Genomic DNA, 17185 nt, shown 5'->3' with positions numbered 1-17185 from the left:
GAGAAAGATTTTGACACAGGTATTAAAGGCTAGCCTAACCCTTGAATAAAAAGAACATACAGTATTTAAGGGATTTCTCTTTTAGCCTCTCACTTTTAGTTGCATTAAAAATAAAAGACCCTTACACTTCTAATATACTTGATTTCTTAATGTACCTGTCTTTTACTTTGAAGACAGACTAAGTACATGTGAAACATTGCACCAAGGAGAACAGTGAAACTTCAGGCGATGCGTTTATTATTGATATAATCAAATTAACACTGTTATGGTGCAGTACAAACTAAAGGGGGTTCAGACCTTTAATCATTTTTAATATCTCAAGAACCTTTGTAAGTCAGACTGTCGTAGTTTGGAAGTCTCACTAGTTTGAAATTGCAGACTGACAGACAGGCTGTGACTTACCCACACTGACTTTAGATAAAGACCGGCTGTTGAAGACAGGGGGCCCTTTAAAGATGAGCTTAGCTGGTTGAGTCGCTTTACTCTTTCCTGAGGTCAGAGGGACTTTTGTGCAGTTCTTAGTGGCCTTCGGGTGCTGGTTACACATCTGCCCCTGCAGGGCCATGGTAGGTTTGCTTGGGACTGACCTAGTACAGGAGTTCAAAGATGTTTCTTTGGGGTTACTTTTAAATCCTTGTGATCAGTGAGGATTCCCTCATTCTCACCGCTGAGGTGTCACCGAGAGCCTGTGCTGATGTCGTATGGATTGATGGGCACGAGGTCACGAGGACTATAAAGTGCACATAAAGTGCACATAAACACCAGGAACTTAGGTCCAAATCCATGGCTGTTCTTCTCTGAGGCACAGATAAGAGACACATCAGAGATTCAGAAATGCTAATAGAGTTTTTTCAAAATTGGGAATGTTCCCTCTCTGTTACTCGGAGGTCCCCTAAGGTAGTATTATTACATGGCAAGGAATAGTTGAAACTCACATTATGTTTTTGTGTATCAGCAAGGAAAATGCTGTTTTCAACCCCATTGTTTGGAGTCATACAAGTTTGAAAGAGATTATGTTGTTTGCAAACACCGAGGAGCACTAATGCGGCGGCGAGGTCTTTGGTTGGGTCAGGCGGGGACAACCTCATCTGCTGTCCCCTCGGTCGGTCAGCAGTGCATTTGATTGGTTAACATCTCTATACAGTGTCAGCACAGCCATGTGCAGGAGCTTCATGGCACTTTTTAGTTTGCAATAGTAATTGGTGACTTTGCTTAAAACTATGGTCCGATCACTGGAAAATGATTGTTTGGTGATTTGTGTTTCGGGGCTTGGTTCATTGCTCTAGGGATGTTTGTGTATTGTGTAGGTGCGTGTACTGCTGCGCTGCCCCTGTGGTATGTCACGGGTCTTTGTAAACGCCCTCCACGTGGCCCTCTCATGTTGCATGTTTTCAGTGGTTTGGAAGTTTTGTATATTTATTGTATTAATGCAGAGTGTCATAAAATAAAATAATGTTTACTGGATGTCTGTCTGTAATTTTTAAATACTGTATTAGCAGTTGAGGCATACATTTTACTTGCAACTTAAATATAGGTGCTTGACTTTTATTAAAACCAATCTTTGTACCATTTTATCCCATGCTAAATACAGTGTTAAAGGTTGAGTGTAGAACTCTCAGCAATACAATCTGACAGTTTTTCCATTGCATTGACCTTGATAGGTGGTTGACAGCGAGCTTGACCACATTAAATGTGACAACTATTTTGGGGTAGACCAGATTACTTAGATGTTCATTAGATTTCTGGTTTAGGATTTTCCTCGTGGGTTCAAATGGGTGCCTCTGTGCCAGCATTGTATTGATAACTAAACCTGTGCTGCGTTTCCTGAGCACACTTCCTCTGCCGCTGTGTGCACGAATGGGCCTTCTGTTTGTGTGCTGGATTTCTCACCTGGTGACCAACGCTGATGTAAAGTTTAACCTGAAGTTGTGTTCACAGCAGATCTTATTTTGAGAACTATATGTTGAATTAAGAAACCACATTTTCTGTTTTTCATTTTAAAAAGTGAGTTTGGATTCTGACACTTGGGACCATTCTGTACTCCGTGTGGATGTGGTTACACTGGAGATTTGCACCGACTGTTGTTAGCTCCTGCCAGTCTGTGAAAGTCCTGCAGTTTATCCCTGCACCGGTCCTGACACTCAACACTAATGTCAGATCCCTAGTCACATTTGTGCTCAGTCTACAGTTTATCACATTTGGGACACACTTTTGCTGTGTTCCCTTCCATTTTCTCTTAAGGAAAAAAATCCTTAAAGGGACCTGTGATTGTGTGTTAATACGCCATTTGCAAATGAGGGAATGGCTAGTCTAAAATTGGCTAAAGTTACTCTAGACCTTACCTTGATAGGTTTTTCAAGCATCATATTATAAATGTATGTGTAGTAGGATAATACATTTTAAAATACTGTAGCTGTTTTTAATTTTTTTTTTATAATTCCTAGGTTACATAAACATCTTTTTTTATACATATTATTTATTAGACTTGTAAATTGCATTTCCATAGTTAGGAAAATGAAATCGTTATGTAAGAAGTTTATGGTACATTTTATAAGACAATATGCATATTGCATTGGTGGGTTTTTATAACCTTATTTCAGACTCTTTCCCAGACTGAGGAGCCAAAGGCCCTCTGTGCCGCACACACACACCACCACCATGACTCTGCCTACCTCTAGGATAGGATCATTTCACTAATCCAAGGCTCCTAGAATCAGTTTCCTCCCCCTCCCTGTGGGTTTTGCATATACCTCTTAGCTCTGTGATTTGGATGGGACAGTATCTCCATCCTGCAGAAGCTTCCCTAGCATAGTGGTTGTTTTTCGAGAGAAAGTGGAAGCCGCCAGGGGATGGGGTGATGCGGCGAGAGTTCTATTTTGTTCCTCCCAGCTCTGCTTTCCTTTTTAGCTTGGTATTTCTGGGCTTACTGTGATATCATGGTATAGTCAAACATGCTAAAACATGTCATCCCTCTACCCTGGAGAATTAGAAAAGATCTCATTTTCTTATAGTGCTAGTATTACATATTTCTATAAGGTCATTATAATATTACCTTCTCTACAGTAAAGCAGCACTCTCTCTTGCATGTGCATGCGTGCGTGTGTGTGTGCGCGCGCACACACACACACACACACACACACACACACACACACACACACACACACACCCTGCCATGCAGGTTTTATTTTTGAGTCCTAATTATTTCTATACTTGAATTCCTCATTATTATTTATTTTTTGTGGTTAGAGATTCTCAAGATGGTGGTTGAAACCATTGTTACTGTTGATGTGTTTGGGTCTAGGAGAAAAGCAAAAGCACTGCCCTTCTCTGGTCACAGGACTTCCAACAGTATCTCAGTCTCCTCCACAGAAACCAGACCTTGCGGGTTACACACCCTTAAATATTTTGCCCTAGGGGCTGAAGGGGATAGCTAAGCTGTTCAGAGCACTGACTGCTCTTCCAGAGGTCCTGAGTTCAATTCCCAGCAACCACATGGTGACTCACAACCATCTGTAACTGTAACTATCCCATGAGACCGATGCCCCCTTCTGGTGTGCAAATATACGTTCAGACAAAACACCCATAGGTGTAAAGCACATAAGTCTTTTTAAAAAGTTGCTTCCCTAGTACAAGAGCCGTACCTGCATCCTGGCTCTAGAGCACTTGGAGAATAAAGAAAGTGACACGAGGGGAAACAAGCCCTTCCTTGCCTCACCTAGTGCTGCTGGTGTTTTGCTGTGCCTGCTTGCTTCTGTTCTTCTGCATGTGCAAGTTGTATGGAGGTAAGTGGAATAATGACCACACATTCTCCAAACTGTTTCCCCCTCAGTCATACTGACTTCAGTTATAAAAGTTCATTACACAATTTACTCTTAAGTTACAGACAATACAAGCAAAAGGCGGCTTTCTTTTTTTTTCTTTCAAATTTCTCAGTTTTATCTATTTTTTTTTTTTTTAAATCTTATTAAGGCCTGGCATGCATTTCTCCAGGGAAACTCTCTTCTTCCTCTAGAACTAGGCAATGAGATTGTTCTGCACACGACCCTTCATGGCTGTTCCCTATAACAAGCCCACTACTTTGTGCTCCCGAAGGATCCTGGAACTGGATGCTATTAAGCCAGAGTGCGTGCACACTGTGATGAGCCCACCTCGCATCTTTATTCTCAGTGTAGATGTGTTCAGAGGGGCTCTACCACCACTCAGCACGGGCAGCCCTGGAGAAGGAACCACCAGCCAACATGGCTGACAGCAGAGAGCTTGGGAACAGGGTGTACGGGCTTAGGACAGACAGACGGACAGAGGACAGACAGACGGACAGACCGTCAGCTCTTTGAGCTACGAGGCCTCTGCTCATCATGTTACCCTCAGTCTGTTCCAGGCGTCACTCGCCCTGACCTAGCTTGAATTATTTTCCTTTCTCTTTGAACTAAAGAGCCTTAAGTCACACAATGGCTCCTTGCCTTTTTTTCAGTTGCTATGTACATATACCAAAAATTGCCTTTTTAATATTTCTGACTACATGCAGCTATCATCAAGTCTTATGTTCTTAGATTCTGATTTTCAAGTTTTTTAAAAAAAATTAGAAATGATCTGCCAGCAGAGAATATTGTTGCTAAATCTTGGGACTTAAGGATTTTACTGTTAGGAAAACTTTGCTGAGTTAAAAGTTATGTGTGTGCTAAAAAAATAAAAATAAAATGGTAACTTTGGGCTCTCCAGGAAGAATTTATCAATTTATACTTCTGTCATTTGGAGTCCTAGCCAGAACTAGGATTTTCCTTTTCCAAAACTTCATTCCCATAAGACTGCGTAAGTAACCAAGGGGTTTGGTGTGTACGCATTCTGGTTTCCCCTGTCTGTGGATTTGTTCAACCTATTTTATTTTCTATGTGAGAATAACAGTCTTCTGCGTCCACAGAGGAACCTCTCATCACCAGAGAGCTGTAAGGTAAAGATGTTTAACTGAATGACCTGTTGTAACGAGATGCAAACACTGGCCTCAAATAGTCAGGCTGCTAATTTTATAGTAAGTAAAACTTGATCACTTTTGATAACAGGTTGTATTATCCTTTACAAAGTGTGGCTTCTAAAATCCTAGCACTGAGGAGGTAGAGGCAGGTGAATCTCTGTGAGTTCAAGGCTAGCCTGGTCTACATAGCAAGTTCCAAAACAGCGAAGGCTACCTAGAGACTCTGTCCTAAAAAGGTAAATAAAACAAAAGAAAAGAAACCATGTAAGTATTTGGAAAGACAGAATTCTCTGTTTTCTCACTGTTGAGGACTTGAAGAGATTACACTAAGATTTTCTGTCTGCTCCTTAATCCTTGCACCAAATCTATGATGTAAGTGCTAACTGATTAGGAAATGACAAGGTACCTGTGAGTAAAGGTGGTGAAGGTCCAGTCCCCTAGCTTCTGTCCAGAGGTGGCTCCTCTCCAGTTTTAAATTCCCCCTCACCCTTCCACACTTCTGGTAACTTGTGTCCATCCTTAAAGACAGTGGACCTTAGAAAAAGGGTCATTACCCAACACACACACAAAACATTGTTCTTCCATTTCTTGACTGTTTGAAATGTGCTAGCAAATTCCTGCTTCCTGTTCTTAGCAGTGTGTTGGGGTAAGTGGTCTTTGGTTTTTGTGTTTGGAGAAAGTTGAGGACAAATTCTTAGGTTATTTATGCCTTTGTGGTGCCACTTTCTTTGTATGGGATAACCCATGACTTAGGTTTCTATCACTAAGACACGAGGGAGGCCATCCAAGTCGCTGTCATGGATCTGATGAATTATCTGTTTTCAGGTTTGAGCTGAGCTGTGATCACCGAGTTAAAATATAAGGTGTCATCTTCAAATGTGAAAATTGCTAGGTTCCCGAGAGGGAGCAGGGATATGACCCTTGTGGAGATATGGCTGATGTCATGTTTCCTACAGCGAGGTGGTGCATGCTTACCCTTGTCCCTCCCTTCAGGAAGGGACTTGGCTTCAAACCTGTACCTGATGCTAGGTTTTGTCACTTCCCAGCTCCTACCTGATGCAAAGACCTTCACCAAAGTTACATCAGTGGCAGGTATGTATGTATAGAACGTCCTACCTTAGAAGCTGTGATGACTTTTGCAAAGCACCGTAGAATGAGCACATCGCCAAAGCTGTCTTTCCTCTCCATTGGTACTTATGACTCCCGGTCTCTGCCTCTGACCTCGCCTTTTGTTGGATCTGTTCCATGGTACATGCAAGTAGCTGCCAGTGGCAGCCTTTGTCCCTGACGCCTCTGACCTCTCTACCTTAGTGGCTTTATTGTTTCCCACCCAGAGTCCACACACTAAATGTCTGCAATTGAGCTAGAAACAAGGAATTGTTGCGATATCCTTTTCAACCAAAATGCCAATTTGTTGCATTTTCCTCTTTAACCCAAATAAACCCATTCAATGAAAACAGGACTCAGTAATTATGAAAACAAGCTGTGGTCTATTTTGGCAGATTTACCACTACACTCTATTCTCCTCCTTGGAGATCCCTCTCACTTGCTGTGAACAGAACTCCTGTTCCCATTTCGTCCTCTCCTTCTCTGACTCCTCCTCTTCCCTTTTACTCCCTGACTCCTCCTCTTCTGTTTCCTCTCCTTTCCCCCCCACCTCCTCTCCTTGTCTAATCCTGTATTGCCTTAACATAAATCTACAAGGAATATCCGGGGTAAGAAAGATTCTTATGGGGCTCTAACAAAGGAACTTGAGTGTGTTTTCCAGAAGATATAGTGGGAACTTTTCCCTGTGAAAACTTAAGATTGGGGCTGGTGAGATGGCTCAGTGGGCAAGAGTGCTTTCTGTGTAAACAGAGAGGACCTACGTTTGGATCTGTGTAAACACGGCACGGCTGCATGGGCTTTAACCCATGTTAGGTGTTAGGGGGTGGGGACAGGCAGATCCCGGGAGCTCCTATCCAGCCAGCCTACCTGAAATGTAAATAAATGATAGAAAGTGCTAGAAGAAAACACCCGAGATCCTTCTCTGGCCTCTGCATATCAGCCCTCTGCCCATTCCACAGATAGACACGCTGAGGACGGCAGGTACGCACGGCTGTCCCAGGTTCTGCCCATACTCAAGTCCTGGTGCTCTCTCTGGATTTACTTTTGAAAACAGTGCGGTTCCAGTGTTCCTTGAATTAGTCAGATGATTTGTTTCAAAAACATTTCCTTGTGAAGTTTAACTTCTATTCCAATTTGAAACCTGATCATCTCTGCTCAGAAACCAAAGTACGTGTGTGCCTTTCATCTATCAGAAGTTAGATCAGGGAGATGGCCCCTCTCTTGTTTATTCTGACAATGTGTGTTCCTGGGCATGTGCAGAGTTGAATGAATTTATGGAAATTATATTTGGCATTTTCCTTGGGTTGAGAGATTGAAAGTCTAGGTGTCTTTTTTGGTCAGGGTCTCCTCCAGGGACTGTGGATACAGAAGGCCCCATTGGACTGGCTTTTGTTTTTTGTTTTTTTTTTGTTTTGTTTTTTGTTTTTTTTGTTTTGTTTTTGTTTGGTTTTTTTTGTTTGTTTTGTTTTTGGCGAGGGAAGGAGTATGTATCTTTTGGTTAGCAAATGCTCTAAAGCATTTTGTCTCACATGTTACTTTAAAATGAAGATGCCTATAATTATGTTGATACTTCTCCAAGGAAGAAAACCTTGCCTGCAAATTAAAGACAACCTATGATAGTCAGGGTTAAGAACTGACAGTAGTAAGTTAACTTTACATTTTTTTTTAATCAAATTATGTGCCAACAAACTTGAAAGAATGAGTTTGCAAAATCAGATTTAATTCAGGTGTCAAGAGGGGACGGGAGGACACTGTGAAAATCCTTATGTACAGAATAGTAATCAATGCTAGAAAATGTATTAGTTTACATGGAACAGGGTAACCACACATTTGAAGGCCCCAGCTCAGTCCATCAGTTCCAAGTACAATTTTATATTTGGCTCAAGTGGCTACTGAACATCTAGTGGTGCCAGCGTTCCTTCACAGCACCCGAGGACCCATGTGACGGTTTCCCCACAGGCTCAGAAGCCCCCACTCATCCCTTGAACTCTTTTGGCCTTGAGTCTTTGCTCCCCGAAGCACAAGTACAGGCCTGGGATTTCCAGCAGTCATGTGTTATTGCACGGAATGGGCTGTCCTAAGCCAGACGCTTAATGCTAAGGAGGTGTGAGGCCAGCCCTTAGAGACAGTGGTCTAGCTTTAACAGGGTCTATAAGCATAGGAAGAAATAGCGTCTAGTGTTCAGACTAACAGAAGAGGCACTTGCAGCTTCACATTTCACACGGAAGGACTAGCGCTGGCTGGGCCTGGCTGGCTGGATCGAGTCTCCCATAAATATAGTGATTGTTTTATAGACCCAGGAGAAAGTTACTTCATATCAGTCTTTTCTTCACATAAGGTTTGTGTAGCATTAAAAATGTTACAGACTAGTGACTTAGCCACGAAGGCAAAAATGTCTAACTCTCTCCTTTGCACAAAAAGAAACATCCCTGTTTTGAATCTTGTCCAGTTTCCCCAAAGAAAACACACATACACCTTGGTTATTGCACATCTATCAGACAAACTTGTGTATGGGTGATAAATATATTTAAATATGCTACACATAAAAAGACTATGGCACTTTACAGAATACATGTTTAACAAAGGCCATTCGTTACACCACAGATACTTCAAAGACCCTTCCACAGTTATAAATGTAATGTTGAATTACCACACAGGTTTAAAGAAGCCACAGACTCCCAAGTATTTCCGCTTTAGAGTTCAATGAAAGCTGAGCACAAATGCAGGCAAAATGAGAACTTTTCTGGTAGTAGCAATGCCCCTATTACCAGAGAAATGGGTACCGGCCAGCGAGTGGTTTTAAGGAGCCAGGAGCAAAGCTTCATTCTTTATTAGGACAACTGTAGATGGTTCTCTCATTCCCTGCAAAAGTCTGTGTATTGGCTTGACGGTCTCTCTGCTATAAAATGCAATCTCGTTCCACAAAGTCTGTGTGTAGGCAGTTTTCATTGTGCCCTTTTGTGTTGGGGCTGTGTTCTCCAATGTTTCAATTAATGAGAGACAGCTGAGTTACAGTGTGGCAGAGAGGCCATGTCACTGGTGACTGTTACCAGGTTGCTAGGAGTCCACTGCCGCTTGACCCCCCAAGAGCAGGTGACGGGCATGCACACGGGATCTGCGGCTTAGGGCTAGTCAAGACTATCAAGATGGAAAAGCTAATCTGGTAAATTCAAGGAAGATGAAGTGGTTTTGTCACAGTTTTCCTAACGAACTTAACTGTGTTTCGTGCAAAGTATTGCCTAGGTTGGGAATACAGTTACTGTGCTGCTTAGGATGTCATCGCTACCCAGTAAAGATGAGCGCTTTCTCCATATGCTGATGGCACGTGAACTTAGTGATCTGTTCCTGTTTCCTGAGCGTCCCTAGGATCGATTAGGTACTTCCCCCTCCTCTTTCAAAGAAGCCACGGGGTCTCTACCTTGCTTATTTTGAATACTGGTCCAAAACTGAGCTTAAGATCTGATTCAGTACCCTTCCATAACCTTCATCTGCATGAGGCATAAGATTGTTTCTGGTAAATATACTATAATTAAACTTGAGTGGGCCTAGCCCATCTATATATAAGGGAGTTGTTCTGAACCAGGCTCTATACTGACATAGCTTCTGTGATTCACTGGGGCAAGGTTGTAAGAGGGTTGTATACCCAATGAGCAAACAAACATCTGCCAGTAGAAGGTGCTTCCCTATTTACCTTTATAGACAAACCCCTCAGCTGAACATATCTCTAAAACCAAACAGGTCTACTCCGCCTGCACCGCTGTGGAGGGTCTCTGTATCTCCAAGGTTCATATGCCCCCAGACTCTGGTGGTTCTGACTGCTTTGGTCAAATGGGTAATTTATGGAAACTGGATTAAAAGCCCTGAGTCGTCTTTTATAGGCATTTGGTGATTCTGTGACCTGCTTAGGTGCGATGAGCTGGTTCAGCCCCTGCTTTCACACTAACCTGGGGATGGGATTCTTGATACAGGGCAGTGGGCCAGAGTCATCCAGCCTGCTCTGCGGATCAACACCAGAAGCTAGAGAAGCTTCCGGGCTAGCTCCTGCTTTCTCTGTGACCAACGCCAGTGGGATTAGAAAGCACAATAATGAGACAGAAAAGTTCCCTCTGCAAATGCAGAGGTTCTGGCAGCCCCTCCCTGTGAGCATCTGCATGGGCCACAGCTTGTCTGGAGGCTGCAGGTTTTGGAAGTGGGGAACACTGAGATTTTCCCTGGGCTGCCAAGCACAACTGTAACCCTAGGAGGAAACCAACTACCAGAGGAGACAGGGCTATCACAGGCACTAGGCTGGCTGCAGGGAGGTGTCTACCTTATTGCCAGAGGGCTGTACTTTTATTATTATGTGATTGTCTTTCTTTACTCAAATCCTGAGGAGAGTTCCATTGATACCTCTTACCCTGGAACTCAAACTAGAGTAGTTCCACAGTGGGGTCCTGCTCTGCCCCTGTTAAGGCCTTTTTGTAGTCAAGCCAAATCTGGCATCTTGCTGTGACCTTCAGCATATAACCTGTCATCAGTGAGTCTGTAATCTTCCTTTCAGTCTCTAAGTGAGACAACACGAAGGCACGAGGAAGAAAAGCCAAGATCCCCACCTGCCCCTGCCATTCTGAGGTGCTCATAAACCTGCCTCAAACTACCTGAGGCTGGCCAGTCTCTCCTCTGCTGCCAGAGATTGCCACCTGCCTTGGTGAGATCACTATCCCTCATTGAGCCCCGGGGAGAAGGGGTCTCCGACAGGACTCCACAGGGGCCATGCCATGTCCTTGTCTGGTCTCATGTGCACTGCAGCCGGCATGGCCAAGAGCTCTGCTCGGTGGGTGATGCCCCTCACTGGTCCCACGAAGGCCCGGGGCTGTGGAATGTAGCTCCAGTAGGTCAAGACTTGTTCTTCACTTGATTCAAATGATGAAGACTGTGTCACAAGGCCATAAAGAGAGGTAATGGTGGCAGTCATATCTTCCAGACTAAAGGAGGCAGATGAGGTTTTTCCCCTCTTCAATTTCTTCCTGGACCTTGTCACTGGAGGTTGCAATTTCTGCTTGTGCGGAGAAGACGGCACAGATAAAGGTGAGGACCGTGCCCCCAGTGGCAGTGTAAAAGGCCCAGCCCAGGGAGCAGTCTCCGGGTTTGTAGGGAGATGCATGCCGTCCACAGTCTATGGCTTTCTGGCAGCCCCAGCCCGCAGGGTAGAAGATGAGGCCGAGGATGAGGAACAGACCTGAGGGACAGAAGAGAAAACAGATGAAACCCTTGGTGCCTCCGCAGCCTGCAGCATCTGCTGTGCCCTTATGGTGGCTAGCCTTGGGTCGTATCATCCACACTGCAACAGAAAGTGTTTGTGTCTTGGTCTAAGCCTGGCCAGAATAGCTGGTGTCAAGTTCCTGGGCACACTTTCGAGTATGAGGTGAGATTGGGGAAGAGAGCTTGCCTACAAGCCTTTTCAGCCAGTTTGTGTATGTTGGAGTGTATGTCCACCCTTGAGCTTGCGAAAGCCAAGCATGGCTTTAGAAAGGGTCCAAAGAGATGGCTCAGCAGGAAGAGCACTTGTTTCTCTTGCAGAGCACCTGGGTTTGGTTCTCGGCATTCAATGATAGCTCACTCCAGACAGCCAGCCTTTTCTGACCTCCATAGGTACCAAGCATGCATATGGTATACATACATGCAAAACACCATAATAACACAGGATAAATCAACTTTTATCAGAACATATTAGGGCAGAGCCATGCTTGCTTCAGAACACATGACCTGCAAAACACAAAATACTTATGATCTAGCTTTTGACAGTTTGTCAGTCACTGGTATAAGGTAATTCACTCAGAACCTTGTGGCCTCAGCCTAGTTAAAGACAAGTGCCTTGAAGATAAACTGCATGCCAAGGAAAGAGGTATATGTCTATGCCTCTGTAGAAGCAAACTGCCAATGCCATGGAACTTTTCTGTTTGTCTGACTTTTAGTGAGCTCTGCCCTGCATCCAGACCAGCATGTGTGGGCCCCACTTGGCCAGCACCTTTCTGCCCCTCAGGGCTGCATGTTCACAAGTCACTGTGTTTCAGCAACTTGAGAGGCGGTTTACTGCCTGGTCTAGACTTAGGCTAGGACTAGATAAACAACTTTAGGTACAAGATTTCATTTGTAGGTGTGTGCTGACTGGAACCCACTGGCCTTACCCCAGGCCTGGCCACTTCACCAGTGCAAGTTGCTCATGAAGAAGGGGAGGGAAACCATGACGCCCTGTGGAAGGTTTATTTCAGCTGACAACCTGTGCGGTAAAGGAGGTTGGGCTTTATTCTATGGCCAGGACTGAGCTCTAGCTAAGAAGATGTCAGCAGCAGAGAGCAAGGCCTTTGGAAGTGAAAGGCTCACGGGGACAAGGCGCTGCTCCTGGCTGGGGACAGCAGTCTGAAGCAGGAGCTGGGATCAATCCCCAGCTCACAAATGGACGGAGAGAGGATTAGCCTGGGCTCATGACAGCATGATATGAGGCCACAAACCAGCAGGCCATTTGCTCTGAGCCCTGACTGGAGTAGAGGTTTGAATCAAGATTCTTCTAAGTGCATCAGTCTTATACCCAGAGGGTAGGTGTGGTTTCTAAAGTGTGTGGACAGTACTTTCTTAATAAAACAAGACTGACACACTCGAGCCAGACCAAAAGAAAAAAAAAAGACACTTGCCAGTGACATTGAAGGTTCACTAGAACACTGGAAAATCTAGACTATTGAAACAAACAGAGCAACAAGACTGTCTTCCAACAAAAAAAGCCCATCACCGGGCGAATGTGTTTCTAGATAAATTAACACATGCTCTCCAAACTATTTCATGAACTAAAAAGGGAACAACTACGACCAGCTTCGTTTTTAAAAGCCAGTATTTCCCTGATGCCAAAACCAGGTATGAGAACATGGATGTGAATGAAAGTCACAGACCCAAAGTCCTCAACACCAGTGCTTCAGGAACAGTCCAAATGTGAACTACAATGTAGAAACAAGGGACAAAAACCTTCACTGTCTCAAGTGGTATGGAAAAGGCCTTTAACTGGGTATTAATTAGCCCACCCTATTGGGCAAATTTTCTGCAGATCAACATGAACTTTCCTGGATTAATGCTGTTTAGATAAGTAATTTTAGGAAGTTAGAATAATTGATAGAAAATCAAGAATAAAATGTGTCCCCTCTCCATAGAGTATAAGTAGAGGCTGCGTGAGAGGAAGCACAGGGAGCTTCCCTAGGTTACAAGTACACTCATTGCATTAGGAAGAAGAACAGGCTTGGGAGAAATTAATGGTCAAAGACAACCTTCATTCTAGGTGAGGTCCAAGGATGAGGCCACGGATGTGCTCCATGATAAAGGGCATGAATATACATAACTATTGCTTATGAACTTATACTGAGCTTATGAAATGAAACACACAGATAAAACAACTGTAACTTCCTCGGTGAGGTCGTTTTCTTTCGTACATAGAAAACTTTTATCTGAGAAGGTATAAAAACTGGGAGCAAAAATAAGGGTTAGTTGGGGCCCCTTTGCTTCAGCCATTGAATGTGTGCATCTTTTTTCTTTATCTTTCTCCAAAGCCTAAATAATTACGTTTTCCTAACCCCCTGCTGCTGTCAGCAGGAGCCGATTGCTATCAGCTCTGGTCCAGAAGAGTTAGAGATTTAACTGCCAGAAGCCATGAGCTCTGGCCCCAAAAGAGTCAGATTGCCAGGAACTACCAGCTTTCTAAAAGCAGACTTTACGTTCCACCTCAGTTGATCCTTGCTATCAAAGCTGGTCCAAACCAAAACCCTAAGCCCTCTACCAGAAAATGTTCAGAACTGATAAGTGCTTGAATCTCATCTAGACATCAATGGCATTCTTCATAGATAGAAAAAAAAAGGTTCTAAAATTCAAATGAAAGCACATATAAATGGCCCCAACTAGCCAGAACACAAGAAGGAAGAGCAATGCTGGAGGGAAGCATCGCGGCCCTGCCCCCATCTCCAGCCACACCGGGAGCTAGACAAAGACTAGGTAGGAGATGCAGAAACAGACCCACACTGTACCCACCTGGTTTCCAACAAAGGTGTCAACACACACAGGAGCAAAAGATGTTCTCATCAACAAACGGTGTGAAGCCTGGACACCCACATGTAAAAGAACAAAATACACCTCTTTCTCACCTCCCCCTATACAGGAGCTACTTCAGAGTAGACCAGAGACCTCAACATGAGACCTGAACCCAGAAGGGAAGAAGACTCCAACTACAGGCATAAGTACAGGCTTGTCTGAGCACTCCGGCAGCAAGAATTGATTTGCAAGATTATCTGCAATTAAAAAGCTTTTGTGCAGCAAAAGGACAGCCTGCAAATGGGAGTTTCTGCCTACTGGACAGAGAATTAATCCCAGATCATAAGAACTCAAAAATACCAAATAATAATAAATGAGCAAGTATTTCTCAGAAGGGCGAGGGTGCTGGAGAGACAGCTCAGGGAGTAAAGGGCTTGCTGTTGGGTCCAGCACTCTTGCAAAAAGCCAGGGCTGCTGAAGCGCCCTTGTAATTCACTTGCTGGTTGCCAGCCTAGCTCCAGGTTCAGTGAGAAACCAGAGCTGGAGAGTGACAGCAAAGCCAAGACACCCAATGTCATCCTCATACCTTGGCACCTGCACATGTGCACCTACACTGCAGACAAAACACCATTTAGCATTCTAGATACCAGGGAAACGCCCATGCAAAGCTACTTTGAGATTCTATCTCAATTCAGTCACATGGCTATCATTAAACAAATGGTTAGGACTGGGGCGAGGGGGAGATTTTTGGTGGGAAGGTAAGGTACTGCAGATACCAAGTCAGTCATGCAAGTTTCACAGAAGAACTGAAAACAGCTACCCAGCTCCACCACTGCAGACAGCAGATACCTGTACCTCCATGTTGGCAGTGACATGAGTGGGTAAGAAAAGTGATGTGTATGTATGACAAGCAATGAGACGTGTCACTGTGGGGAAATGGCTTGCACTGAAGATCATACCAAGTGAAATAAGCCAGATTCAGAAATACAAATATCCATATTTTTTCCACATGGAGTCTAGACTGCACTTGGACAAACCCACACATGACATGAAAGAAGGTGGGGACAGTCTGAGAAAAGGAGGCAGGGCATGGTGGCATAGACCTTTAATCTCCACACTTTGGAGGTGTCTGCAAGAGTTTCAAGCCAGCCAGGGATACACTGTGGGGTGGACAGGGTAGCTTTGGGGGACATGACTGAATTATGATGTACAGAGTGTTACAGTGAAGCCACGATTTAAGAAGAAAAGGTCGACGTGACAAACCAGGACAAAGACCAGCAGGTGGCTCAGGGTAAAGCCGTCAGCACAGGCACCACCTGTCACATTACCGGCTAGGATGCTAGAATGTAGAGCCTTGAAAGGGCATGCTCCATTTGAATGGACCTTTGCTTGTCAAGATCTAAGGTGACTTTCCTTGTTCTTAATCATATCAAAGGCCCCTGAGAAACTCAGTAAACCTGGAGAGACCCACCATGTTCTTTATGAAGCCTTCTGCAAGGCACCAAAGAGCGTGAATAGTGTACTCCAGGTCCTGAGAGACACCACCGCTAAACCCTAATGGGCCACCAGCCAGACCACAGCGCCTCTTCCTGCAGGCCTACGTATTGGGCTCGTGCTCAGGATCCACACAAGGACACTGTTCTTCCCCTTGGAAGACTGAAGTGGTCCAAGGAAACATCAGTTGCACACGGCACTGGGCACCCCGCTCTAGGCTCAGACTCATGAAAAGCACGTAAAACCTTAATGTGCCCGAGGGGACCCTGTTGGGAAGGGTTTTTAAAGACATCCTTCTTTTAGTAGCATTGAAGCCCCAGGCAGAAAAACATCTTCCTGTTCCTTAGTGTGGCGCGGCTCGAAATCCCTGTGGTGGCTTCTGACTTAATTTCTGAATAAAGACCATGGGGACCTCATTGCAGAAGGGCATCAAAGCTTGACTCTATCAAAGCCTCAGCTAGGGTTCAGGATCAGAGAAAAGTCTACATGGCAAAGTGATAAACTGCCTGTGGGCTGTGGTATATCCCTCAAAGGAAGCAACAGCTGCAACCTGCTTGCCCCAGCCGGGTGTGACGTGAAAATGCAAGACTTTGGTCTGCTTGAGGGACTGTGGTCCTTCATGTAGCTTAACACACCTCCCCTCTCTTCTCTCCAATTGTCCTTTATACCAAGAAATTCCAGAAAGTGTTGCCTCTGCTGGCCCCTTCATGTGACGCCATATGAGCTGGTGTGGTGAGCACAGCCCTGGGTCTCCACTGTTCTGATGAGAGCAGGTCCCAACGTCCCTCACAGGGTCCCTCAGACAGCAATGGAGAATGTTCACTTGCTTTCTTCTAACAAGATCCTTAATGTAGTACCTCCCTACAGTGGTGTGGTAAGACCAGGAAGAAATACAGAGGCAATTCTGTAGCCAGAAGCTGAAGACAACGGACCCATTGTGGAGAGTTGTCACCTGTTGGGGACCTGTGCTATTGCTCTGTATCTCACAGGGCTGTGTCCCAGAAGGTCCCATTTTCATTGGAATTAAAACCTTTTCACAGCCTCCCAGTCTACTGGACCAAAAGGTTAGAAGATGGCAGCAGCTGATGACCGTGGTCACCAGGGTACACGGCTCAGCCTTAATGATGCCACCTGCGGCTAGAGACAGGGCTGTTGGCTGCCCTTGTGGGTTACTAGCTCCCCTACTGTGACACCCCCCCACCGTATTTTAGCCACATCTTCTTGGCAGTCTTACTGGGTTATCTCCAGTGTACCCTCCCACCCGTGAGTACCAACTGTGCCTTATCACTGTCCAATGTATAGAAGATGCTAAAATCAAATGAAACACACCCGAAGGATAAAGCCACAGTCCTGTTTCCTCAGCAACAGTCAGCACAGGCTGGGTAAAGACCAGCGGCAGAGTTGTGCCTTAGAAATCCTGATGTCTGTCTACCTGGGACTGAACACACACTGCTGGTATCAATTTTAATCTGACCCCTTTGGGGAAGGAAACTGTTTTCAACCCGTTCCGTAACTCAGTTGTGGAAAGACTGGACGCTCACAAATATGAGGGGCACGGCTGTACTGAGC

General features: G+C 44.7%; 1 protein-coding gene across 1 annotated transcript in view; it reads right to left on the bottom strand.

Moving 5' to 3' along the window:
- Positions 1–7787: 7787 nt before the first annotated feature.
- LHFPL2 (LHFPL tetraspan subfamily member 2) overlaps positions 7788–17185 on the bottom strand; it is a 132948-nt gene continuing 123550 nt past the window's right edge. The window contains exon 4 of the mRNA XM_080925816.1: positions 7788–11294. Within this exon, the coding sequence (XP_080781942.1) occupies positions 11041–11294 (254 nt within the window). The 3' untranslated portion in view covers positions 7788–11040. The remainder of the gene's footprint in view (positions 11295–17185) is intronic.

The sequence above is a fragment of the Micromys minutus genome (assembly GCF_963924665.1).
Source record: "Micromys minutus genome assembly, chromosome: 11".
Lineage (NCBI taxonomy): Eukaryota > Metazoa > Chordata > Mammalia > Rodentia > Muridae > Micromys > Micromys minutus.
This window is presented reverse-complemented; position numbering and strand designations above follow the sequence as displayed.